Source organism: Nelumbo nucifera, chromosome 3 (assembly GCF_055504915.1).
Source record: "Nelumbo nucifera cultivar China Antique chromosome 3, China Antique-T2T, whole genome shotgun sequence".
Lineage (NCBI taxonomy): Eukaryota > Viridiplantae > Streptophyta > Magnoliopsida > Proteales > Nelumbonaceae > Nelumbo > Nelumbo nucifera.
This window is the reverse complement of record NC_142651.1, coordinates 111,120,278-111,147,935: the sequence shown is the minus strand read 5'-3', so window position 1 is coordinate 111,147,935 and position 27,658 is coordinate 111,120,278. Positions and strand designations below refer to the sequence as shown.

Here is a 27,658-nt window from a genome sequence, read left to right as displayed (position 1 = left end):
AGGTCAAATACATGGGTTACAAGGCAAGGGACTGACAGCAAAAAGATCCTTTGCTCAGGTGTTAGTTTCTGGTGCCAAAAATTCAAACAAGCTAGACCATTCATCTCCAAAAGGAAAAACCAGTTTGGCCAAGGATTTCAAACCGGTTATTAAGAGAGTTGAGCCATCAGATCAAGCCGAAGGGGGGGTTGACTCTTTAAAAACTCATGTGGTTGAACAGTTAAGTGGGGTTGGACTTAACATTTCGTTTAGGCCTTCTCATACAGGTAATTTTGTTACTGGACCAACTGTAAGTGGCCCATAAGTTATCACATGACTCTTTAAAACCGCACGTGACTGAGGAAGGATTGATGCTGGACAAGCTTAATCATCTAGCGTTGTCCCCATCGAACTCTTCTAAGGCTTCGAAGAAGTCAAACCAGAGAACAAGTTTGCTACAATGGATTCCTTAGAAAAATCTGTCGTGACTTTCCAAAGATCGCACAATCCAAGGCCAATTCGATGGTGCGACCTTGAAAACCTTGATTCAGACACACATGACATGATCAGTATAGGAAATGTAAATCTGCAAGATTCGAAGGACTAGTGGGAGGATGAAATTTAAACACTGCTATTCTATTTCCAAAGGAGGAAATATGTGTTTCGGAAGGATGTGGAAATGGGGTGGAGCAGAATAAGGTGGAAGACAAGGCTGAAAAGTTCTTCAACAACCGATGCACCACACAAGGATGAGGGGAACTTAGCAGCAGCTTTAAAGGACGATCAGGGTACATCTATTCTTGCAAACAAATCCTTTCCAGAAAACAGGCAAGTGAGTTACAGTTTGGAGGAGCAGGATTCTTCTCTAAAGGTTTACAAGAAAACACCCTGAAAGGAAAATGTACCAAAGCCTTTTTCGGCGGTAGGGATTGAAAAGGTTTTGATTGAACCAAGTTTACCCCAACAACCAAATCAGACAGAGGGAAGGAGCTCTGGTCAGAATTCTATTACTGATATCCCAACACAACTTGTTGTCCATTCCTCTCCTATCAGGCCAGGTATGCTTGTGTCCATTCAGGTTTTGTTACTATTCGGGGTTTTGTGCCTGAAACAGGTACCTTGGCATCACAGCTAGAAAGAACAGCTGGAGATGGAGTAGAAGTTGAAAGGGTGAGGTTAGAAACAGAGGAAGAAGTTTCATTGTTAGAAAAAAGACAGTTGGAGGAAAATTGAGACACAAGAGAAAAAGCAAAGAGGGGAGAAAAAGAAGGAAAATGAAAGTGCGGACAGAGGGTATAAAGATACTGGAGAAGAGATGGAATACAAAAAGAGTGAAGAGATAGAAGAGAAGGAATTAGAAGAATCTGAAATGGAAGAAGCAGAAGAAGAGTCGTTGGCTGAATTTGTGGGAAAATTGGGATGTAAAATAAAAAATCTGAATGAGCTGAAAATGTACCTGAAGAATAGAAAAGAAGGGAATGTGAAAAAAAGAAAGATGAGTGAAGTTGGCTGAAGCAAGATGTGGAAGGGGATAAAAAAATCAGTGAAAGAAAGGGAAGGGGTAGGAAAGGAGAAAAATAGGAAGAGAGGAGGTTAGGGACAAAATAAGAAAGCAAAATGAAGATCGTGAATTGGAATGTGAGATGATTGGGGAATGCAAGAAAGAGGGCGTTAATAAAGGAGCTACTGAGAAAAGAAAATCCAGATATACTCCTAATTCAGGAATCTAAGCTCATGACATTTAATAGTAGGTGGGCAAGAAGTGTATGGAGAGCAAATGATATCATTTGGGCAATGAGTCCCTCTTGGGGAACTTCCGGGGGAATAATGACTTTGTGGAAAAATGAAGTTATTGAAGGAGTTAAAGAGTTGATTGGAAAATTTTCAGTTTCTGTTAAATTCAAATAGGTGGGTGATGGTTTTGAATGGGTATTAACTAATGTATATGGCCCCAATGGATACAGGCATAGGAGTTAATTGTGCGAAGAGCTAGGAAACATAAGAGGATTATGGGAAGGTCCTTGGTGCTTAGGAGGGGATTTTAATGTAATTAGATTCACTAAGGAGTGCAACAAGATGCGGCAAAAAAACACTACAAGTATGAGAAAATTCAATGAGTTTATCAATGTGTTTGAGCTCAAAGAACTGAATTTTGTCGCATAGTCGTTTTACTTGGTCAAATCTCCAAGCTGATCCAATTTGTTCAAAATTAGACAGATTTTTGTTTACTGCTGATTGGGAAGAATATTGGGGAGATTTGATGCCAAGGACATTGCCTAGAGTCACCTCTGATCATTGGCCAGTTTTGATTAATAAGGTGGAACCTAGGAATAGTGGGCCTATCCCATTCAAATTCGAGAACATGTGGTTATCCCATCCAGGTTTTAAGGAGAAAGTGAAAGAATGGTGGGTAGCAAGTGATCCAAGGGCTCAGTGGGAGGGTATGAAATTTCAGTGGAAGCTGAAAGTGTTGAAAATCAAAATCAAAGAATGGAATATTCTTCAATTTGGGAGGCTTGAGGAAAGAAAACAACAGTTGATGAATCAGATTGTGGAGTTAGATGCAAAAGAAGAACAAGGTGAGTTTGGGGAAAGGGAGAAGGAGCTTAAGTGGGAGCTGAGGAAAAACCTGGAGGAAGAAGAACTTGATCTCTAAGCTAGTGATAAATGATGCAATATTGACTCAACAAGAAGAAATTGAAGGGGCCTTTGTGGAACATTTTAAATCAATCTTTAGAAAGCCTATGTCTAGCAGATTACAGATTGAGGGTTTGGAGTGGCCAAGATTATCGGAAGAGCCAAGGGTGTGGCTAGAGAGAAGCTTTGAATTGGAAGAAATAAGGGTAGCCATATTTTCAATGAATAGATCTAAAGCACCTAGTCCTGACGGTTTTACGATGGCTTTCTATCAAGACTACTAGGAGATTCTGAAGGATGACATCCAAAAAGTGTTTTCTGAATTCTTTGAAGAGGGGGTGATTAATCCAGGCCTCAATTCCACCTTCATGGTTCTGATCCCAAAAAAGGGTGATGTCTGTCACCCCAAAGAATTCAGACCCATTAGTCTGGTACACAGCCTTTACAAAATCATTGCTAAGGTGCTTTCTCGGAAGATTAGAGAGATGCTACCCTTAATAATTTCCCCAAATCAAGGTGCCTTTGTGAAAAGTAAACAAATTGTGGATCAAATCCTAATTGCAAACGAAAGTGTGGAAGACTTCAAAAGAAGTGGGAAGAAAGGGTTAGTGTGCAAATTGGATCTTGAAAAGGCATATGATATGGTGGATTGGTCACTTCTACTAGAAGTCTTAGAGTCTTTTGGATTTGGGCAAAAATGGTGCAAGTGGGTGAAAGGTTGTATTAGGACTTGCCACTATTCCATTTTAGTTAATGGGAGGGTGGTGGATCATTTCCAGGCTACCAGGGGTATCAGGCAAGGAGGTCCTTTCTCCTTTCCTGTTCACTCTAATTGTTGAAGTACTAGGAAAACTCATTGAGAGAGCAAACTCTAGAAATTTGGTGAAAGGATGTAGAGGGTAGGAAGGAATGGGGTCCCAGTAACACATCTACAGTTTGCCGATGACACAATTCTTTTCAGTGGTGGGGAGGAGGTGAGTTGGATGAGTAACCTAAAGCAAGTGATCAATCTTTTTGAAAAGCTGTGTGATTGGCATTAATTCAAATGAAAGTGAAGTGGAGGATAGAGTCCGAACTTTGGGATGTGAGATTGCACAATGGTCATTGATCTATTTGGGGCAGCCACTAGGGGATAACCCAAGTAAAAAGAGTTTCTGGAACCCGGTGATTGAGAGATTCACCAAAAGGTTAGCATCTTGGAAGAAAAATTACCTATCCATGGGAGGCAAAATAACTCTGATTAAATCTACATTGGCAAATTTGCCAGTGTACTTTTTGTAGGTGTTCAAAACACCTGGAAGAATATGTGGGATTTTGGAGAAGATAAGGAGATACTTCTTATGGAAGCTAGGAGAGGAGAAAAAAGATCAAAGGGGCAGATGGGATATAGTTACCAAAACCAAAAATGATGGTGGGCTTGCTTTAAGGTAATCTGCAGAAAAAAAAAAAGAAAAAGGAACCTCCGCTGAAGGAGCTCTTCCCTTCCCTGTATTCTCTATCACGTTTTAAAAATGAGCCAATCTCCACTTTTTTTACCTCTTCTAGTTCATCCATTGATTGGAATTTGAGTTTCAGAAGGGCCCTTGGAGACCTGGAATTGAACCTCATTGCTGACCTGCTAAAAGTCCTTGAGGGGGTGACTATTGATCCATTTAGGAGGGAAAGTAGGATCTGGACGACTTCTCCTTCTGGTGTCTTCTCATGCTCCTCATTCTTCAAAGTTTTGGCTCATTCCCCACCTGTCTTTGGAATCCCTTTTCCAGTTTTGGAAGTCTAGGGTAGACCAATTCCTCCCAGAGTTGATGCATTTTGTTGGGAAGTTTTCCTTGAAAAGTGTAACACTTGCGACTTACTTCAAAGAAAAAGGCCTAATCGATGTTTATCCCCACACTGGTGCATCCTTTGTAAGAAGAATGGTGAGAATTGTTATCACTTACTAGTTTCTTGCCCATTTGTTTTAGAAATCTGGTGTTGGTTTTTCTATCTTTTTGGATGCAGGGGGACCCCCCCCCCCTCAAATGTACAAAGCCTATTCCATTCTACTACTGTTAGGGGGTTGAATAAAAGAGGGAAAATTCTATGGAGATGTGTAAGAGCAGCTGTATGTTGGACTGTTTGGGAGGAAAGGAATCAACAGACCTTTCATGGGAAAGAAAGAAATAAAGCTATAATTATTGAATTAATTTCCATAAGGGTGATTCAGTGGGCTAAGACCTTGCAACTTTTTGAAAACTAGTCAAAAGAAGATATCATCAGGAAGTGGAAAGAAGTGGCTTGGTCAGTTCCAAGAAAGAATGTATTTCACCCAGTTTGGTCCCCTCCAGCTTCAGGATTCACTAAATTAAACTTTGATGGAAGCAGCAAAGGAAATCCAGGTCTGTCAGGTATAAGGGGAGCTTTCAGGAATGATGAAGGTCAAATTATCGCATTGTATCGGGTCCTATTGGTTTGGGGGACTCTCTTAGAGCTGAAATATTGGCTGTTATGGAAGGGTTAAAAAGAGCTCAAGAGTTAAATATCAGAAACCTGATAGTGGAAGGTGATTCTAAATTGACTATCAACTGGTTAATGAAAGATGATTCTAGTTTGTGGAAGTTTCTGAATGAAAAGAAGAAAACTAGATATCTCATACAAAATATGGAAGTCAAGTTTCAGTGGACTAAGAGGTGCGCCAATTCCTTGGCAGATTCATTGGCTAAACAAGGGGTGGGAAGAGATAATATGTTCTGGGCAACTTTGTAATCTGAACTGTTCTCTTGGGAGGGTTAAGAGTTTTTACCCCTCCCTTTGTACTTTTCTATATTAATATCTCTTAATAAAAGCCTTTGTTATTTATCAAAATAAAAAAGACAAGTGGAGGAAGTGGAGAGAATTTGGGAGCAAATTTGTGTTTTGTTGAAAGAATATAAACAGGCAGAGTTGTTAGAGGTAACACCAAAAAAAAACAAACCCCCTAGGGGGCAATTTCCATGCGAAGAAAGGAAGAGGTAAATCTATGATGTCAGGAAAAGAAACAATTAACAAAAGCAAAAAGAAAAAGAAAAGGTCCGAGGTGGAAAGACTAATTTCAGACATAGAAGGAGACTTGGAATTTAGTGGAAGAGGGAGAGGAGGAAGGCTCTAAAGTGAAGTTAAAAGGATGGTGTGGAGGGTCTCATTCTACAACCAAGTTGATGAAGATCACTAGCTGGAATTTGAAGGGTCTAAGAAGTGCGAAAAAAATGAGGGTGATAAAAGATCTGTTGAAGAAGGAAAGGCTCGACATTGTATTGATACAGGAACCCAAACTAGAAGATCTAGATAAAAGATGGGTTAGAAGCGTGTGGAAAGTAAGAGGAATGAGTTGGTTCTCAACTCCCTCTTGGGAAGTCTCTAGGGGGATTAATTACTCTGGAAAGAGGATGTGGTAGAACCATTAGAGAAGCTGATAGGTAATTTTTCTGTATCCCTTAAAGTTCTGGATGGTGGAGGATGGTTTCACATGGGTGTTAACCAATGTGTATGGGCCAAATAATTACAAAGTGTGGAATGAACTATGAGAAGAGCTCTATGGAATTCAAGGAGTATGAGAAGGCCCTTGGTGCTTGGGTGCAGATTTCAATGTAATAAGGTTTCTAAATGAGTAAAACAATCCCTAACAATCTATCACAACTAGCATGAGGAGGTTCAATGAATTTATCAACAGTTGTAATCTAAAGGAGTTCCCTATGCTATAGGCCAACATCACTTGGTCCAATTTCCAGGAGAATCCATCTTGTTCAAAACTAGACAGATTCCTTTTCAATGAAAGTTGGGAAGCATTATTGGAGGGGTTTGGTGGCTGAAGCTCTGCCCAGAGTTATCTCAGATCACTGTCCCATAGAGCTAGGTGAAGAGACATTTGGGCTTGGACCTAAACCCTTTAGGTTCGAGAACATGTAGTTGACACACCCGGACTTTGTGCATAAAGTTTAGGAGTGGTGGAGAGAAGAGATTAGGGGAGTGAAGTGGAAAGGGGCTAGATTTTATTTGCTGGTTTAATAAAATCTTACTCGTTTATCAAAAAAAAAAAATCTTTACAACATCTATTATATATATATGAAAGAAATTACCTGACCATGCCAATCAAGAATAGCCAATAACACTATTAGGAATCAAATGCAGTAATCAGTATAATTATGCTCCCAAATCCATTGTGTATTCAGGTAAATTCCTAGGAATTTAAATTCAGTAGCAGATGCTCTTGCAAAATCTAGGGTGGGCAGGGAATTTTTGTATAGCAATATAGAGCTTCCTGTTTAATGGTTAGGGAAGGCTTTTTGTTTCTTTTTGTTTGATCTTCCTCGTATACATCTTGTATATCCTTTTCTTTTTTTAATGAAATTTTCCTTCTTCTCAAAAAAATTATGCTCCCAAACCTCAAAAGGAAAAATAAAAAAAGAAGAATTGAATATATGAGAAGCAGAATACATGCCTGCAGAATGAAGTTACCTGACAATGCCAATCAAGAATGGCCAATGCTATTAGGAATCAAATGCAGTAATCAGTTTAATTACATTTGTTGATAAAAAAACAAAGTATAATTGTGCTCCCAAACCTTAAAAGGCAAAATCAAAAAAAAAAAAGAAACATTGGATAAATGAGAAGCAGAATACATGCCTGCAGAACGAAGCTGCTATACTGGTCAACCTGCAGGATTCTAATATCTTCCCTAGCACATTTTAACATCTCTGATACAAGATATTTAAGTAGATCTGGAAAACCCTTTTGAAGATCTGGTGGTTTATCTCCAACCAAACAGGTTGCCCTGAGATTCAACCGCTCAGCTAGAATGTTAGATGACTTTCTAACATGAAACTCCCTTGAAGAATCCAAAGGTACTCCTTTACAGAGACAAAGAAGACTCCGAAGAACATGAGATCCATATGGGCTACACATGATCTTGACAGGATTTAATACAACCACCTGAACCCAAAAAAAAAATGGAATAACAAAACCTAAACAAGGTTAGTGGAGATGGTAATTACTAGGTATACATAAAGGATGGTTTTGCCAATGCCAAGCAGTACACATGTGAGGCATGCAATGGATAGGAACTATAAGGATGATTATAACCCATAACCATGTGATTTACAGATTTCTTCCCAGAACATCTGTCATGTTAATCTGATTCATCCCTTTCTTAAGCTTATCATTTCTCCTAATAAAGCCCACCCAACAGAAAGTGGCATTCCCTGGATGTGAATCATGTGTACTAATGGCAAAAGTAATCCATCCCTATAGTTGATAAAAAAGATATTCCTTATCTCCTTTACTTGATAAACAACAAATTCAGATACCTGGCATATCTTAGTTAAGGTTGACTGAATGATAGAATATGCTTCTCTATCCTGAAGACGTACCCCTAAGGATCGCAGAGCTGTCTCAGCAACATGAGAGCCAGATTTATCCATAGCAATAAAAGGAAACTCATTTGCACAGCTCTCTAGGAAACCACAAAGCTGGTAAAGTTCACAGCCTTCAAGTAGAGTTTGCAGAGTGTGGCTTATAATATAATCAGTGGCAATTTCTAATTCCTTTCCTCTAGTTTCTTCTAATGCATTGCAACATATCACTGAGCGTTCCTCCAAGTCAACTCCAGTTCCTTCGAAAAGATTTGCAATTTCTGAGAAGTATTTTGCTGTTTCAGGATCAACCTGTTTCCTACATGGATTCATTTAAACGACAAGTATGTTTGTAACGACCGTCATGCAAGAAAATTGAAAAGATTTATTACATTAATGGAGGTCATACAATGGCTCAAGACCAAAAGAAAAGAAAAAAAAAGGTCCTAGTAACCAAAATTTCTTTAATTTTCTTTTCTTTCAGGATGGTGGTGAAAGAAAGCAGAAACACATAAAATTAAACCGAAGAAAAAAGCTGTCATTAAAAGAACCTGAGAATCATTTTCTGTGCCATAGATGCACTCTGATGCTTCAACGATGTTTGAGCCTTTACAATTTTGTCAGGCAACTTCCCAGGTGGATTTTCTGCAGGTTGATCTTCACTAAAAGCACATCGTCTTTTCCCTAATCTCCTGTTCTTGCTCTTCTTTTTTCTACCCTGCTTAGATAAATGATCCTCCCCAGCTGTATCACTGCTATAGACCAAATTATGTGTTTTTGGCCTTCTTGATTGTAAGGCCTTGGAACCAAAACAAGCCATATGCACCTCACTAGAGCTTTTCTACTGAAAATAATAGAAAGAATTTTAAAATCCAAAAAAAATAAAGAACCAAAACAGATTACTCAAAATGAAACAACAAACCTATTAAGAAGGTCATCAGTAAAATAAGCATAATGGCATCTTTTGTTGAGTAAAAGAATTCCTCTTTGTTTGGTTGCAGCTGACTCCTCTGATAGGCACACAGCTAGGCCCATTACCACTAATCGGCCCAGCAGCATGATACCCATATAGCCTTACCCGAAGACCTATGTGAGGGGACCACGTCAGCTAGTTAGTTACAACTGAGAGCTTACCCCATGTGATGTAAGGGGCTATAAGTATCAGAACCGCAATAAAGAAAATCACCTTTCTGAGCACCAAAATCATCTTCTCTTCTCTTTTCTTCTGTAGGAGGCATGAGCTCCCAAGGTAGGCAGTACCCTACCAAGTGGTATCAGAGCCTAATCTTGGGTTGACACCATGGTGGGAACGAGAGAATCCATAAGTGATGAACGTATTGAGAAACTGGAGGGAGACATCACTGAGATCAAGGTGGCTCTCTCAACGGCCTTGGCCAAGCTGGAGAAGGCAACTGTCAGCGAGAACACTGAAGGCGAGGGAGAAGGTACCAGCCAATCAAGCAACCGATCTGGAGGAAATGGAGTGTTGCGATAGACCAAGATCACCTTACCAAACTTCTCAGGTGAGGACCCTGTACCATGGATTTATCGAGCTGAGAGGTACTTCGAGTACCATGAAATACCGGGGAATCAGAGGATTTCAGTCGCTGCTATCCATCTAGAAGGAGAATATATTCTCTGATTCCAGTGGTTTCGCCAGTCACATCCCCAAGTGACTTGGGCGGATTTCACCGATGCTCTATATGTGTGATTTGGACCCACTGGATTCAAAAACTATGATGAAGAACTTGCTAAATTCAGACAGATTGGTTCAGTGAGAGAATATCAGGTAGAAGTTGAGTGTCTATCCTCTAGGGTACAGGGGTGGCCGGAAAATGCTATGTTAGGCAATTTTATTGGAGGGTTGAGGAGGATATTCGGGTGGAGGTGAAATCCATGCAGTCTCCGACAGTCGTGGCTGTTGTAGGGCTGGCCAGGCTTTATGAGGAAAAACTCGGCAGACTCAAAAAACACCGAGTCGACCTCAGGGACCCCTATTAAAGACTCCTATAATGCGACGTGGCCCTGAAGACAGAACCAGCCCAGCCCCAACCATTACGGGACCCACTATACTAGATACCCAAGGCTTCAAGCCCAATGTCCCATACAAAAAGCTAACATGGGCTGAGATGCAGGCTCGTAGGGGCAAGAGCTTATGTTACAACTGTGATGAACGATTCGGCCCAAGTCACCGATTCAAGGCCCAACAAGCTTTCTTGCTACAAACAGATGAGCCGGAAGAGGAAGAGCATGTGGGGGAGGGTCTTGAAGAAAATAACCCAACTAGCCTTGATATGATATTCGGGCTTGGCCCGCCCGAGATTTCCTTACAGGCCCTCACCATTCTCACATCACCCCAAACCATGCGCATTATGGGTCAATTGAAGGGTCAGGAGGTATCTATTTTGGTGGATAGTGGGAGTACGATGAACTTCAATTCAAATGACTTGGCCATCCAGATGGGGGTAACCCACCTCTAAATTCAATGCTCAAGTTGCCAACGAAAGTCAAATACCATGTGAAGGAGTCTATAAAGACATGGAGCTAATCATCCAAGGGGAGGTTTTTTGCATTGATCTGTACACATTGGCCTTCAGTGGGGCCGACATCATACTTGGGGTACAGTGGTTGCAACAATTGGGACGGGTGGTTTGTGATTGGTCGAAATTGACCATGGAATTTCAAAGAGGAGACCGAACCATAACTCTAAGGGAGTCCAGGCTACTGGTCCCACAACTAGCTACCCTCAACTCCATAATCAAAACCAGTTGGGACCTAAATCGGCCCACCTTGACGCTCTTAGGGGCTTGCACTCCTGGCCCACATCTAAAGCCCACTCTCAACGAAGACGGCATAAGCAGCCCAAATCCATTGCTACAAGAAGTATTGACTAAGTACCCTAAAGTCTTCCAAAAACAACAAGGGCTTCCTCCAAAGAGAGTTCAGGACCATCAGATTCCCATCGTACCGGGCGCAGCACCAGCAAATGTCCGGCCCTACCGGTACCCATACTATCAATGCCAAGAAATTGAGTGCTTAATGCAAGACCTCCTACAAAAGGGCTTCATACAACCCAGCAACAACCCATATTCTTCCCTAGCTATACTAGTGAAAAAGGATGATTCTTGGCAGTTTTGCGTGGATTACCGGGCATTGAATTCCATTACAATTAAGGACCGGTAAACTGGACCTCAGGTCCAGGTAACATCAGATCTAAGTCCACAGTGGCGATGTGCATAAAACGGATTTTAGGACTCATAATGGCCATTACAAGTTCCTAGTCATGCCGTTCGGTTTGTCCAATGCACCGTCAACCATCCAATCACTCATGAATGACATTTTCAGGCCCTATCTTCATAAGTTCATTTAAGTACTTTTATGGCATTCTTATCTATAGCTTTGATTGGGAGCAATATCTCCTACATTTGAACCTAACCTTGGATGTGCTAAGGCAAAATCAACTTTCGGCCAAGCTCTCCAAATGTGTCTTTGGGCAGGGAAGAGTACATTGTCTTGGTCGCGTGGAGGAAGGGGAGGTGAAGCCCGGTCCTGAGAAGGTAGCTAGTATAAAGCATTGGGCCCGACCCACTTCAGTTAGACAATTGCGGGCCTTCCTAGGCCTAACTGGGTACTACAAAAGATTCATCAGGAACTATGGGCTAATGGCAGCACCACTGACCCAACTTCTCCGGAAGGAAGCCTTCCACTAGACGGCGGAGGCCCAACAAGCCTTCAACTCCTCGAAGACAACAGTTTCCACTCCGCCCACATTGGTCATACCAGATTTTGAGCAGCCTTTCGTAGTAGAATGTGACGCATCCGGCTTTGGCATTGGAGTTGTTTTGATGCAAGGGGGGTAAACCCCTGGCTTATTTCAACAAGGTTCTCTCCCCTCACGCCAAGGCCCAATCCACCTATGTTAAGGAGCTAACGGTTGTCGTCCTATCAGTCCTTAAATGGCGCCACTACCTTCTTGGTAGTGGCGCCAGATAGTGTCGTCCTATCAGTCTCAAATATCTACTGAAACAGCATCTCCTTATGAAAGAACAACAAAAGTGGGTGTCTAAGTTGTTGGGGTTTGATTATTTGATAGAATACAAAACTGGAGCTTGTAATCGGGTAGCAGATGCCCTGTCAAGGCAAAATGAGTTACAATTGATGGCAGAATCTAGACCCCTGTACCCACTACTGGAGGTTCTTAAGTAGGAGATATTGAACAGTGAAGAGTTGGGGCCATCAAAAGAAAGTGGGTCAAGGATCCAACCAAAACGTTGGGCTACATCGTGAGGGACTCCCTCTTGTACTATAAAGGAAGACTAGTTCTACCTTCGACGTCTCCACACATAACAGAGCTTCTACAGTTGTTCCATTCCTCCGTTGAAGGCGGTCATTCAAGGGTACTAAGGACCTATTGTCGCATTACAGCACACTACTACTGCAGGGGAATTAGAAGGCACGTGCAAATCTTTGTGGCTAGTTGCCCGACCTGCCAACAACAAAAATATGATACTCAACAACCAACTGGGCTCCTTCAACCCCTCAAAATACCAAACCAAGTCTGGGACAACGCCACCATGGATTTCATCACCGGTTTACCACCCTCTCAAGGCAAGACAGTGATCATGGTGGTAGTGGATAGACTTAGCAAATATGCCCACTTCTCAACCTTGTCGAACCCATTTACAGCAGCACAGGTGGCAGATCTGTTCGTGAGAGACATCACAAAACTGCATGGAACACCAACCTCCATCGTCTCTAACCGGGATCCTTTATTTATGGGAAGATTCTGGCAGGAGTACTTTCAAACCCAAGGAACACACCTACCTCACTCCACGAGTTATCATCCCCTATCTGATGGGCAGACAGAGGTAGTTAACAGATGCAACGTGCTTCACGAGGTAGAGACCAAAAACAGTGGTTGAAATGGTTACCTTGGGTAGAACTATGGCATAATTCCACCTTCCATGTGACTACCGGGATGACACTTTTCAAGGCCTTGTATGGGAGAGACCCCCTGCCATTCTCCCCTACGAGGCAGGCTCCACAACAGTAGTTGCAATAGATGAGTACCTCGCCAGCTGAGACTTTATCTTGCAAGTGCTTAAGAACAATCTGCAATAGGCTCAACAGGTAATGAAGGATACCTATGGCTGCAAACACCGTCCCTTGGAATTCCAACCTAATAACATGGTTTACTTGAAGCTTCAACCCTACCGGCAGACCTTAGTAGCCAAGTGAGCATGGCAGAAATTGGCTCCCAAATTTTATGAACCCTTCAAAGTCCTTGAAAGGGTCGGGTCAGTCGCCTACAAGCTAGAACTACCAGTGTCTTCCAAACTCCACCTCGTCTTTCATGTATAGAACTCAAGAAGCAAGTGGGTCAAGAGCACAAAACTCAGGCAACCCTTCCAGCTTTCACTAAGGAAGGAGTCATGATCATGGAGCCCCACAAGCTCATAGACTTCCATTGGGTACGCAAAGGAAGGTACTACATAGAGCCCTGGTCGTGTGGAGCAACCTGCTGGAAGAAGATGTGGAAGGAATTGTTTGGAATACAAGGCTTGTGGGGGGGACCTTGGTGTGTGGGTGGAGATTTTAATGTAATCGGATTTTGTTTTGAAACCAACAACCCACATCAGACTATCACAACTAGCATGCAAAAATTTACTGAGTTCATTAATACTTGTGAGTTTAAGGAGATTCCCCTATTGCAAACCTTTTTCACTTGGTCAAACTTCCAAGAAAACCTTGTCTGCTCTAAGCTGGATAGATTTTTTTTCAACGAAGGGTGGAAGAATCATTTGAGAGATTTAGTGGCTAGAGCCCTACCTAGAGTTAACTTTTGATCACTACCCTACTAAACTTGGACAAGAATCCTTTGGGAATGAACCAAGACCCCTCAGATTTGAAAATATGTGGTTAACTCGCCCGGATTTTGAGATAAAGGAGTGGTGGAATGAAGATTTGAGAAGAGTGAAGTGGAAGAGGGTTAGATTCCACAAGAAATTGAAAAGACTTAGAGCCAACCTGAAGGAGTGGAACAATGTCCAATTCGGGAGAGTGGAGAAACAAAAAGGCCTCCTAATATCTCAAATTGAAGAACTAGATGGAAAGGAAAACCAGGATTCCTTGAGTGTGCAAGAGAGAGAATTGAAATGGAAACATAGAAGATGTCCTCTTGGGATAAGAAATCTCTTGGAGGAAAAAATCAAGGAATAATTAGCTTAAGTAAGGTGACGGGAACAAAAATTTTCCATGCTTTAACCAATGGGAGGAGGAAGAATTTTGTGGGTAAATTAGAGGTCAGTGGTGAAGAGGTTTCCTCCCAGGATGAAAGGCACTAGGTCCATATGGACCTAGAATCTGGAAGGGTTTGAATGGCCAAGATTGGGGAGGATCTTAATGTTTGGTCAGAGAGGAGCTTTGAAGAAGAAGAAGAAATAAGACAAGCAATTTTTTCAATGGATAGATCAAAGGCACTAGGTCCATATGGTTTCACTATGGCTTTTTATCAAGATTGTTGGGAGGTGATTGAAGATGATCTCATGGAGGTTTTCAAGGAGTTTGAATATGGTTTCAAGGTTATTCGGCAGTTAATGCCACTTTTGTCACCCTAATCCCCAAGAAAGGTGAAGCTCAACACCCTAAGGATTTTAGACCTATCAGTCTGGTGATTAGCTTATACAAAATCCTGGCAAAGGTGCTCTCAAGAAGGATCAAAGTGGTGCTCCCCTCAACTATTAGTCAAGCTCAAGGGGCTTCTATACAAGGAAAGCACATAACTAACCAAATTCTAATAGGTAATGAATGTGTGGAGGAATCTCCGACAAGGATTTGTTTACAAGCTAGATTTAGAGAAAGCCTATGACTTGGTGGATTGGACTTTCCTGGTGGAGGTACTTGAAAATGGTGGGTTTGGAGAAAGGTGTTGTAATTGGATATTTAGGTGTATAAGCTCTTGTCGTTATTCAGTGTTAGTTAATGGTGTTGTAAGAGATTTTTTTCCAACCTCTAGAGGACTAAGACAAGGTGACCCTTTATCACCCTTCCTTTTCACCGTTGTAGCTGATGTGCTTAGTCGTCTAAAGAGGAGCCCATTAGGGGTTGGAGAATTGGTAGGAGTAATCTTCCGATTACCCACTCCAATTTGTTGATGATATAATAATCTTTTGTGAAGGGGATGACTTAAGGAGGGTGAGAACAAAGATCAATTGGACCAAAAGTTATGTAGTGAGCATTAATCTAGAGGATAGGGTTATGGAGTCTATTGTAAAGTGCTTAGATTGCCCCATTTCCTCTTGGCCTTTGTCCTACTCAAGTCTCCCTCTTTGAAAAAAGATTGGCCTCATGGAAGAAGAATTACATACCCTTGGGTGGTAAAGTTACCTTTAGCTCCCCAACCGCTGAAAACCACCAGTCCAACCTCATGTCTATGGCCCTTTCTTTTATCTTCTACCCTTTTAAAACCTCCTCTACGAATTCCATCAAGTTAAACATGAACAACCATAGCTCTGGATTCAGTTTCCTCACCCCTAACACCTTCTCTCTTCCCCATTCTAGTTTCGCCCATGCACCAAACTTCATTGCATCCATCTCCTTCCCTACCACCCTTCCCACTAAGCTCGCAAGCAAAACCTTCATCCATTCCTCCATCTTTCCTATCTCCCTAACAACCACCGCGACTTTATCCACAAGACCTTCCATTTGCTTGCCTCCTTCCTTCACCCCTATCTCCCACTTAAAACCTCCAACCAGACAATCCTCAACACAGAGAGACCAATTCTCAACACAGAGATAGAGTAAACAACAGATCAATAGGACAAGGAAAGCAAATAATATATTAAGATTCAAAACTTCCCCAGCCCTCCTATCAGAACTCCTTCAATGTGAAAGCCAACAAAAGGAATTAGAAGGAGAGTAGTATCACAGTAGAATCCCGATGAAAAGACATGAGAAAACTAAGAGTGAAGAAATCAGATATTTCCTTCTCAGAAATTCTAAGCACAAGCATCTTCTTAAAAAAAAGTACTAGAGAATGAACATATATACATAAGCAACGACAGGACTAGGGGAGATTGAGAGCATATAGGAGCTAGTTCGGCGTGAGCTTCATCACCAGCTCCGGTAGCTCCCCTTCCTCCCTCTTAGATCTCAGTTATTCCACAATAATAGAATGAAAGGAAATCAACGCATTAGTTAAGAACAAAAGAAAACAAGAAAAAAAAAAGTAAATTAATATAGGGTGGAGCGTAGGGTATACCTTCTATGTTCTGGCCTGAACCTAGTCGATGTGAGGGGGAGACCTGAGCTTGTTGTAACTTCAGGATGTCTCTCCTTGGGCGAGAATGATGACTGCGACTGGTCTGGAAAGATTTGATGAAAAAAAACGGGCTTCCAACTTCGGTTTCGCCAAGAAAAAGCTTTAAGCCTATGCTAGAGCAAACGAGAGAGAACAATGCACCACTGCTGCGATTCGTTCGTTCTTGCCGGCGGGAATGACAGACAAAAGACTAATGGTCGGAGCATAAGTCAGAAGAGAGAAAAAAAAAAGGAGAGGGAAAGGTGAGCAATCTTGAGAAATAGGGGGAAATCCTTGTCGCCGCTACTCTGTTCTCGTCGAGAGGTAGATGACGATGAATAGTGCCGAAAATCCCCGGGAGAATGCAGGGAAGAGCGGAGATTAGGAGAGAGGTCAATAGAGGAGGTCAGAGTGAGAGCTTGCCGCCGTCGCCTATCTTCTTCGTTCGAATGGGGAAGAAGAGGAACAGTCCCTTCGAAATTGACAAGGACCGATCCCCTTGAACATAACAAATTGGCTTTTATAAAGGGGGAGTGGCAGTTTCGTAATTTTTGGGAAACTTAGGGTCACTTTTGTAATTTTGGGCACTCAGGTCAAACCGAGTTCAGGGGACAGACCGGGTCCTGGTTCAATAATGAGTGGTTCCAGGTCAAAAAAAAGTTAAGGGTTGAGATGGATCTAACCACAGAGAGTGGGTTTGTGTGTGTGGGCTGGCAAGAATGGTCAAAATAGAATCTTTTTAGATGAAAAGTTAAATGAAGGTATGTTTGGCTGAAATTTGGCAATGTGGGGTTTTCGAGCATTCTATGTTGATTAGTGGGATTTGATTGGCCCAATTGGGCCCAAATTTGGCAAATCTAGAAAGGGTTTGATTCGATTAATTTGGGGCCTCAAAATGAAATCTTTGAGATCTTGGGAATTTGTTTGGTTTAACAAATAAGAAGGTCCAATGAAATAAACTCAACAGGCTGATTAGCGATATTATCAATGATCAGGACATTCAGGGAATAAACGGTTGATTATGGCCTACAGTCTTTTGCTAGATTCATCGGCAAAGCACTAGGTAAATACGACGCCTCCATTCTATGCTAGCTCAATAAACAGATCAAAATGATTGCATACCCCACCACAATGACTTCAACCTTATGACTGCCCTAGTTTGAGCTATCAATGATAGATTTACTTGTGGATATGGTTGCGAATGGATATTGCTATTTTGAACTGATAGAATAACCCCTATTTCCTTAGACATTTATATCAGTGGACCCTTGATTAACAATTATTATTTCACAAAGCTATGCCGTTGAGGCTTATTTTAATTTCATGGTCAAAGGAAAACGCTCTCCTACAATCATTTCAAAGAAAGTGGCAACTCTGTCTCCTTCCAAGTTTGGGCAGTCCCCTTTCTTATTAAAGCTTATTACTTTATTATCAAAATGACAAAAAGAACATCTAAGCAATACTCGAAACATCAAGCCAATGAAATTGAACTTATTATGCAAATTGCGGAATGTGATACTGAAAAAACGAATTGAAACCTTTATTAGGCAAAAAAAATAATTGACTCAAGAATTAAGACATTTTCATTATTATAGAGCAATGACAGCATGGCCAGGACCTTTGGGTTAGCTTTATCTTGTTTTTGTTTCTTTGACATTTTCTCTCCCCTCTTCAAAGCTTTGAACTTCGAATAATGGATAAAGTATGTGATGACGCGCAATCTGAATGCTCCTTCGTGTACTATGATTCGGATTTTGACTGGACGTTGACTTGGCTAGCCGAGCTGTTAGAACTGAGCGGATGTTTGAGTGTCCGAGCTGATGTGTGCTGCAAGGAATGGAAGATGAGAGTGCCCAGGTGCCTTTTACCTGGGGAGGGCACTCTAATGCTTAAGTCAGTCGGTGTTTGAGAAGCTCTTTGAAAGAGTGAGAGAGCTCTAGAAGTTTAGTGCACGTACCTTTTTGGGTGAATCTAGGCACTTTATATAGGTTCCTAGACTCAGGAGGTTCAGTGTAACAGTTTTGAGCTCTTTGTGGAGTCGTTTTCCTATTTTCCTAGCACGTTAAGGTGTCGGTTGAGAGATCCTCGTGGGGGTTATGGTTCGTCTAAGTGAAATCAAGGCGAACGACACGGGGGGGGGGGGGGGGGGGGGTCGTTCTAACAATCACGCTATCGGTGCCTTAGGTAGCGAACTGCTAGGGACAATTAGCAAACTTTCCAGGACGCCTTAGGTCCTGGACAGGTCATTGTAATCTTACGGGTCGCCTAGGACAGGGACACGGGGGGGGGGGATATGGTTCTTCTTCGCAGAACGCCTTAGGTCCCCTCAGCTTGGTCGACCCCTAGGGCAGGTCATTGTAATCTTACGGGTTTGCCAGCTTGGCTGCGTCGAGGTGGAGGTCGGCCTAAGCGAGGTGTTCCAAGCTAACTTTCCAAGCGGGTCTGTCGATTCGGCGTTGAGGTGTTATCTGGGAGCCATGTGTCGCTAAATGACTAGGAGGACCAAATTACCCCTCATCAATTGTCCCCCACTCTCGAGCCAGTGTTAGCTCGGCGAATAGAGTAGCTCTTAGTGTGGGTAATTGGCCTAGCTAGTTCATAGGTCATCCGACTCGCTTTGTAACTAGGTCCCAAGCTGAGTGAACTGCGACCCTATTTTTGAATTTCGAATATGACAGGAGAAGAGGGCGCGCGCAGGAAGGATTTCAGAGAGGTGTGCGATTTGAGCGAGCTAATTTTTCTAATTTCAAAGATGGGCACGCTCGGCAGGTGCACAAATTTGGATTTCAAATCTTCCCGCGTGTGCTGCTAGTTGTAATCCCGTTGTCAACGTGCTCTGGACCGTTGATCTACATTTGGAGGACCATAAGTATGGGGTCCCACATTGAGGTCCCCACTCAAACTGTTCTTCTCTTGGAGTTTTCTGGGTACTGCGCTTGGCGAGCTGAATTGGTCTATTAGTCCGAGCTCTGTTTCTTGTTGGTCCGAGTCCTACCGTCGTCATCTTCAGTTTTCCTTCACTTTTTCCAGTGAGTACCCTAGTTCTCGCAATGTCTGATATTGAGTCTGAGGGTAGGCTGCCCGATGATAGGTCGGAAAGCAAGGCGAGCTCCTCGGGGGAGGGCTCAATCGGAGTATACTATGATGATTGTTTGGTGGAAAAAGACATGAGGTTGAGGAAGTAATAAATATATTTGAACTGATTGAGTTGACTGGGGAGGAAATAGTCGGGCTCTATTACAGGTATCAAATCCCCAATGAGTACTGCCGGATCAAGCCGGTTGCTGACCATTATCCATGGAATCATTGGGTCAGCTCGCCCCCAATGTAGTCTGAATTCTGGTTGGGCTGATTAGTTTGTGTCACCATCGGAACTTCCCGTTGAGTCTGGAGGTCTTTTCCACTTTGGTTCATATGAAGAGGATCTCCGGTCCATTATGCTTTTACCTTCCCTTTCGCAACGGGAGGAAGGTATTAGTTGATTTTCCCAACAAGGTCAAGGGGTGGAAGAAGAGATTTTTCATTCTTGCCAAGGATGGTGGTTGGGGCATGGACACTACTTGGTATAGCACTTGCCGGAGTGTCGCTGAGAATTAGGATGTCGAGCTTCTGGTTGCGCTTCCTAAGCTCATCCAAGAAAAGGTTCAGGTAGAAGGGCTTCTGGTGGAGCCCATGCTTGTTCAAGTTGGCCTGAGTCGTGTAGGTAGGTGGGCCGTTAGGGTGTAGCGTCTACATTTCGTGCTTCTTCCTTTTGTGTATATGTAGTCGTTTTAACAGTTTGTCATTTCTCAGATATGACGAGCTTGACTTCTATGATGAACATTGACAAAGAGAGGAGGTCGGCTAGGAAGAAACGGAGGGCGGAGCGTCATTCTTCTGTCGAGGGAACCTCAACCAGTGCCGAGGTGAGGTCACCCGGCTCTGCTCCTCCCGTCGTTGACCTAGAGGGAGATGACAAGATGATGTGTACTGATCAGTACCCGACCCTTGCCACCTTCCAACCTCAGGTCGACTAAGAGGAGCAAGAGGTCCAACCTTATGTTGAGGACATTCCTCCCTTTATCCCCTGCGTTGCTAATGTCTTAGTGATAGATCGGTTGTACTACCCTTGTGTGGACCTTCGGATAGCCCAGGGGATGCTTCTCCCTAAAAACATGCGCCATTACAGCGAGCTGGATCCTGTCAATGTCGGAGCTCGGATGACTTAGTGCATCATGCAGGTTTGTCTTCTTTTAGAGTTTCTTGATCATTGCCTGCTTGCTGGATCGCATCCATTATGGGCAGAATGAGAGTGCCAACATGCAGGCGAGCATTAGCTCGCTTCAGGCCAAGATGTAGAGGCTTCGGGTTAACATAGAGGGGTAGTGTCAGCGCTTCCATGAGATGAACCAGAATTTGCAATGCAAGCTGACCGAGGCGCAACGCGAGCTGGAGGAGAGGCGATCGAAATATACTCAAGATTCAAGACATGCTTCAAGTTGGGTAGAAGGCTATTGCTTGTTTCTTGGAGTCCTTAGAGTACGAGAAGAAAAGGGCGGAGGACGACATCCATTTAATGAAGAAGGGTTTCAAACTATGTCGCCGCTACTTGAAGTCATTGTATTCTTCTCTTGATTTTGGCTCCATTTCTGTGCGTAGTGTGTCGGACAAGCTCGTCATGTAGGTGGATAAGGAGCCCTTGAGGCCTAGGATGATGATGGTGGTGAGTAGCTCAACCCTACAACTTGACTGGTCTAGTGGTGGTGGTTTTTCTATTATTTCTGGGTGCCGGTGCGCTCCTATAAGCTTTTCTGGGGCCTGTGTTCCCTATTGATGTCCGAACTGCTGAACTCCCTTTCTTTCTTTCTTTCTTTTTTATGCTTGTATGGCCATTTGACCTTCTTTTATCTCTTCAATGGAACTTGATATTTTCACAACGTAGCTTTTGCCCCTTGTTCATTTAGCTCGGTCGGTTTGTCATTACACTGGTCGAATATAACTCTGTAGTTTTAACTCGTTGATATTTGCTTTATGTAATTCTTGGTCGAGCTATAGTCTAATCTTCGATGAGTTTTAGCGAACTTGTAAACGTAGCTCGAAACATTTTGCTTTAAAGGTAACACCTGCACAGGTTATCTATATTCCAGGCTCGGGGTACTACCTTCCCTTCAAATGTTTCGGGCCGAGCTTTCCTACGTCGGGCTCAAGTACCATAACTTTCATGAGTATCGGGTCGCCAACCCTAAATTGGCGTCTCTTAACTCGGGCATTATAGTATTGGGCTACATGTTGTTGTTTGAATGTAGGCCAGGTCTCGTATTTCTTTTACCAGATTGAGATTTGCTTGTAAATCTTCTTCATTTGTCTCTTCAGTGAATGCTTTAGACTATAGCATTGGTACTTCCATCTCTGTTGGTATTACTGCCTCGGTTCCATACACCAGATTGAAAGGTGTTTCACCAGTTGCTGTTTTGACAGTTGTTCGGTAGGCCCACAGTACACTGGGCAGCTCGTCCACCCATAAACCTTTAGCTCGGGAGAGCTGAGCTTTGAGGCTGTGAAGGATCGTCCTATTAGTTACTTCAGCTTGACCGTTAGCTTGAGGGTGGGCAACCGAGGTGAAATTCTACTTTATTCCCAATTGTGCGCACCAATTTTGGAATCCAATGTCTTCAAATTGTTTCCCGTTGTCTAAAATCAGTAGTTTTGGTAGGCCGAACCTACAGACGATGCTCCTCTAGAAGACATTTTGGATGTTGCAAGTTGTTATAGTGACCAGCGGCTCGACTTCCACCTATTTTATGAAATAGTCCACCACCACGACTAGAAACTTTTTTTGACCTTTCGCTGGTGGGAAGGGGCCTAGCAAGTCTATGCCCCATTGCACAAATAGCCACGGTCTAGTTAAGTACATCAGGTCGGCAGTGGGTTGGTGTAAGATGTTGGTATGTCATTGGCATTTATCACAGTGTTGGACTAGCTCAGCCACATCTTCTTTCAAGGTGGGCCAATAATACCCTTGTCGTAGAGTCTTCTAAGCTAGGGCCCTCCCCCCCAAGTGTCACCCGCAGAGCCTTTTGTGGACTTCATACAACACCTGATTTGCTTCAGCTCGACGCAGGCAACACAAATTGGGCAATGTGAAGGATCTTCTGTAAACTAGCTCGCCTATTATCATGTAGCGAGCTACTTGTCGTTCTATTCGTCAAGCTGCATTTTTCTCTATTGGTAATATACCCAGCTTTAGGTAGCTGAAAATCGGATCTATCTAGCTTGGCTTTGTAGTTACTATGTGGGCGACCTCTTCCACCCCCTTCTCTATCGATAGGCGAGGTAGCTCTTCTTTGTAAACTGTTCTTTTTGTCGAGCCTATCATACTTGCTAACTTGGAGAGAGATTCAGTTTCTGTGTTTTCCGATCTCGAAATCTACTGGAGGTACTAGGAGTTGAAGTTGGGTAGGAGTTCCCTGACCTTAGCCAAGTAAGCTGACATGGAGGGTTATCGTGCTTCGTACTCCTCGTTTACTTGATTCACCACTAGTTGTGAGTCGCTATAAGCAATGAGATGCTTGGCTCCAACCTCCTTTGCTAGCGCTAGCCCGACTATTAGTGCCTCGTACTCAGTTATCATTATTTGAAGCTCGGAACTGGAACTGGAGTGCATACTCCAGTTTTACCTCGCTAGGTTCGTAGAGTATCAACCAAGCTCTGCTTCCACTCTGATTGGATGAGTCATCCACATGAAGTATCCAGGGCTCCTCATCCCATCCTGCAATCTCATGAGCCAGGGGCAGTGCCGCACTGGTTGAAGCCTTCGATGCGGGAGCAGGCTCAACCACTTCAGGGGTTGGCGAGCTGAAGGTGCACTCAACTAAAATCAACTAAATTGATTTTAGTTAAATATCTGATCTTAGGTAAAATCAACTAAAAAGAAATAATACTGAGCTGAACCTGTATCTAAATTGATTTTAGGAGTTAGGATTTTCTGCCAATAAAACATGCTTCAACACATATGATCCAATACGGTACATCTCACCATGAGATTAGGACCCATAATAAAAGTGAGACTCACCATGTATAAAATGTACTGGTAGGGTGTTGGAACGAGCTAGCTTTGCAAATTGCACCATGCCAAAGCTTAATGGAATGAGAGAAGGGCACAACCAGTTTTCTTGATCGGATCTGCAAGTTGCATAATGCTGGAGCTTTAACGCTTTCTGATCTACTAAACCTGTCATGGAGCCAAGAAGTTTAACGGGTAAAAACCGTTCTACTTATGGATCTTCACCCATTTGCTTTGGGCGGTGGCTAGTAGTAATAGATTACTCTAATAAGAGAGTGGAGCTATTATGTTGTTATGTATGTCCGACGAGGTACTGTTAGTTATATTATAGGGTGTTTTTCTTCTTGATTCGTATCTTGTTGTTGCAGGAGATTGCTTCTTGTTTTGGTTTGGGACCCAGCCGCGGTTGTCTATAGTGGACCCTGGCATGATCAAGGAAGTTCTGAGTACCAAGTTCGGATACTACACAATTGACAAGCCCACTCCACCTGTAATGGCACTGCTTGGAAATGGCTTGCTCAATCTCACGGGATTGGACTGGGTCCGGCACAGGAGGGCTATCAATCCTGCATTCACCATTGACAAACTAAAGGTTTTCTAAATCTTTCTCATTTTTCGCTACCAACTTAGGGATGTCAGTGGGTCGAGTTAAGTGGTAAACCCACACTAACCAGAGTATTGAAATATTTGCTTTGGTTGAGTGTAGGTGTATGGAGCAGGGTGGGGGTAGGGGTGCAATTTGGATATTTCTTCTAATTTGTGATAATTTTTGGCAAATTATTTTAATGTATTTAGGATTTTATTATTTGTTAATTTCAAGTAATTATCATCCTAAAGTCTACTAATTTGTGATAATTTCTTTTGATTTATTTTTATTAATTTTTATAATTATTGGTAATTTATGTCTAATAATGATAATTTCTTTTAATTTATATTTGATAATTTTTATAATTACTTGGCAATTGTTATTATTACATTATTTGACAATTTTAATTATAACAATTATCAAATTTCAAAAAAAAATTCAAATAGTAATATTTTTAACTTCTAATATGTAACAATTTTCAATGAAAGTTGACCATATAAAAATGTATTCATAAATTTGTTCAAACCCGACCAACCCACACAATCTGACTATGAATCCAGGCTCGACCCAACCCGAGCCAAAGCACAACGCGAGTTGTGTTGGGTTATGCTCAGGTTGCACCTTTAGGATTAAGTTTGGGTTGATTTCAATCCAACCCAATTCACCTGTGTTGCACTGAGGTTATCTGGCCTGGTATATTATAAAGGGAATGACAAAGAGAATGGCGGCGTGTGCTCTATCAACCCTTGATCGTTGGGCTGATCAAGTTGTTGAGACTAATGATCAATGCAAGGAAATCGAGGTGCATAAAGAATTCATGGAATTAACCGCGGATATAATTGCTCATACTTCTTTTGGGACCAACTACAAGGAAGGGAAGGAAGTCTTTGAGGTAGAGAGGGAGCTTCACCGAATGGTCATAGATTCCGTGGCAGATGTCTACGTACCTGGAAGCGAGTAACTACTAATATCCCTCTATCTTTTTAGTCTTTTCTTCGTTACCGGAACAATGTTTTAAAGGGGGGATTGCTTTCTGCAATGGTAAATTCTAGGGCTGACAAGCTTGAGAATGCGAGTTCATGTTTCTGAGTAGTGGACAACGTACCCTAGCTTGTGATGGAATTATAGCATATATCTATTTTTCTGATAAAATTTTATTTTATTTTCTATTCTTTTCTATTTCCTTTTCACTCATATCCATTTTTTTTAATCTTTGAAGTTGCAACATACCAATTTCAGTACTTTGCCATTATTATATATGAATAGAATTAACAGACTAGGCAATCTAATGCCGTTTCTGATGTAGATATATCCCAACAAAATGGAATCGACGAATGTGGATGCTTGAGAAGAGGCTAAGAAACAAACTGAAGTCAATAATTGAGAGCAAGCTAAGAACGGCAGATCTTGGGGACTCTAATCATGATTATGGGGAAGATCTACTTGGACTGATGATGGGAATTTCAGAAGACTCTAAGAAGCAACAGGGCTCAAGCTTGACCGTTAATGAGATTATAGATGAATGCAAGACATTCTTCTTTGCTGGGCATGAGACGACCTCAAATCTGCTAACATGGGCTATGTTCTTTCTAGGAAAGGACCTTGAGTGGCAGAAGAGGCTCAGGGAAGAAGTTCTTTCCGTTTGTGGAATTGGTGTCCCCGATGCTGACAAGGTTTCTAAGCTAAAGCTGGTGAGCTATATTTTAGTCGTCGTGTGTATTGTATTAAACTTGCTCCTCAGGTAACCGTAATTTTGTCCATCATCACTACCTATATATAAGAGAAACTACCTCTAGCCTCCGTCCTATTATCCTTAATTCCATATCTCCCTCTTCTTGTACCCAATTCTAGTTTTTACATGCATAAGAGACAAGGCATATGTAATATATGTCCCCTCCTTCGTGGGGCATGTTGTCCGATGCCTGTATATAATAGCTTTGAATCATCTCGTAGATCCATAACATAAATTAATCATCCAAAGTAACACAGGGACATCTTCATTGCAAATGTGAGTAATCACACCAATTCACTTGTTTATTTACCCAAAATATTATTTCTATATGGTTAATGACGATTAATTTCTCATATTTGTTGGCCAGCAGATCCTGTATATGTTGGTCTAATTGATCAAAACTTAATGGATACTGGATGATAGAAGGACATTGTTATAGAAATAAGCTTGCATGACTGATTTTTTGTTTATGTTTTGCAGATGAACATGGTTCTTTATGAAACTTTAAGGCTCTATAGTCCAGTGATCTTCACAGAGAGGAAGGCTGCCCAAGACATTAAACTAGGAGATTTGACCATCCCAAAGGACACTGTGGTTACATTCCCCTTCCCCATTATCCATCGGAACAAGAAATATTGGGGTGATGATGCAGATGATTTTAATCCACTGAGGTTTGCAGATGGGTTCTCCAAGGCAGCAAAACACCCAAACGCTCTTATTGCTTTCTCCATGGGTCCTAGGGTGTGTATCGGGCAAAATTTTGCAATGCTGGAGGCCAAGATTGGGATGGCTATGATCCTTCAAAGGTTTTTCTTCACTCTATCCCCTAATTACAAGCATGCCCCAGTAAATAACATTCTTCTTCAACCTCAATTTGGTGTCCCCATCATTCTGAAACCAATACATGCTTCTAACGCATAATTGTAATGTGATCCTTTCCACATTTAGGTTGGAAATACTCATGGCTCCTAAGTTACCACCTACCTATATATCCTAATAATAGGGTGATTACAATCCAAGTCAGTTTTAAGTGAAATCAAGATGGTCGTGTACAATTTTCTTGCATGAATGACATTTACATCTTGTATATGACTCAGAATACCTCAGTTGACTTTCCTGGTTGCAAACAACATCGATCTTCTCTTCTTTGTCAGTAATATATAGCACCAGCGCCCCTTTCTTCTTTGTTCGGTCACCTCTCTCTCTCTCTGTTTTTCCTTTTTCTCGCTGCACTCACCAGTCATTAGACCGCACCACATTAGACAACACTGACCTGGAATCAAATAAGATGGTTAATGCTTGTAGCAGAGATATTGGATACAAAAATAGAATTCAGAGAAAGACATTATGGACAGGTCTCTCTCTTATTATTATTAAATATTATTTTTTGATAAATACCATAAGGGCTGGGGGGGATAGCATAAAGTTGGGGTGCAACACAGGTCTCTCTCTATTTTGCTTTTTCCAACCCACTCACTGGTCCACTTCACATTTCATTCTTTTGCAATTATAGGAAAAACTCGTGGATTTTTACTATGAATAAGGAAATTGAGGCTTGCTAAGTGCTGACTTGCTGAGATTCTAGTTCGGGTTTCGGGCCTAGGCCCGGTATTCGGGCTTTTATGAGGTCTGGACTCAGGCCCAAATTATAAACCTGATGTTCGGGCCGGGTTGAGTTCGAGCTTGAACAAATTCTGTCTGTCTTGGAAGTTTTTCTAGTCAAAGAATGGCAATCTGAAGTAGTAGAGCCAGAGGTTCACCGTTAGAGACTAAAAAAGCAAAGAAACTTATAATGCCCCGAGCCTATGGAATGGAGAAGTACGGAGGTTTAGATCCATCGTACTCCATGAAGAATGCGATTTTAGGGAAGCAGGCTCATGTAATACTTAAAGCATCTGTTTTTTGATGCTACCTTTGGCTTATTACAGTGCCCTTTGGCTTATTTTAGTGCCATCCGCTTTTGGAATGGAGTACGAAGAAGCATGGGGCACTCCATTCCCTAGACTGGGGCTCTCAATTC

The 27,658-nt window shown here is 42.2% G+C and overlaps 2 protein-coding genes across 4 annotated transcripts in view; one reads left to right on the top strand and one right to left on the bottom strand.

The window, feature by feature from the left end:
* The window catches only part of PUM23 (pumilio 23), an 88,968-nt gene extending 72,190 nt beyond the window's left edge, over positions 1 to 16,778 (bottom strand). The window contains exons 1-6 of one of the 3 annotated variants that reach the window (XM_088900543.1): positions 16,240 to 16,770; positions 9,166 to 9,511; positions 8,902 to 9,065; positions 8,531 to 8,823; positions 7,935 to 8,298; positions 7,255 to 7,560 (exon numbers count right to left, since the gene is read on the bottom strand). In XM_088900543.1, the coding sequence (XP_088756669.1) occupies positions 7,255 to 7,560; positions 7,935 to 8,298; positions 8,531 to 8,799 (939 nt within the window). In that variant the 5' untranslated portion in view covers positions 8,800 to 8,823; positions 8,902 to 9,065; positions 9,166 to 9,511; positions 16,240 to 16,770. Of the gene's footprint in view, positions 1 to 7,254; positions 7,561 to 7,934; positions 8,299 to 8,530; positions 8,824 to 8,901; positions 9,066 to 9,165; positions 9,512 to 16,239 lie in introns of all 3 variants that reach the window. The other 2 variants (XM_088900544.1, XM_010272773.3) reach the window with 2 other exon arrangements.
* A 6,883-nt stretch (positions 16,779 to 23,661) lies between these two features.
* On the top strand, positions 23,662 to 26,727 carry LOC148801853 (cytochrome P450 709B2-like). The gene is made up of 4 exons (XM_088899605.1): positions 23,662 to 23,912; positions 24,613 to 24,863; positions 25,213 to 25,597; positions 26,119 to 26,727. Exons 1-4 carry the CDS (start codon positions 23,748 to 23,750, stop codon positions 26,557 to 26,559), a joined length of 1,242 nt encoding a protein of 413 aa, XP_088755731.1. The 5' UTR covers positions 23,662 to 23,747; the 3' UTR covers positions 26,560 to 26,727.
* Positions 26,728 to 27,658: the final 931 nt, after the last annotated feature.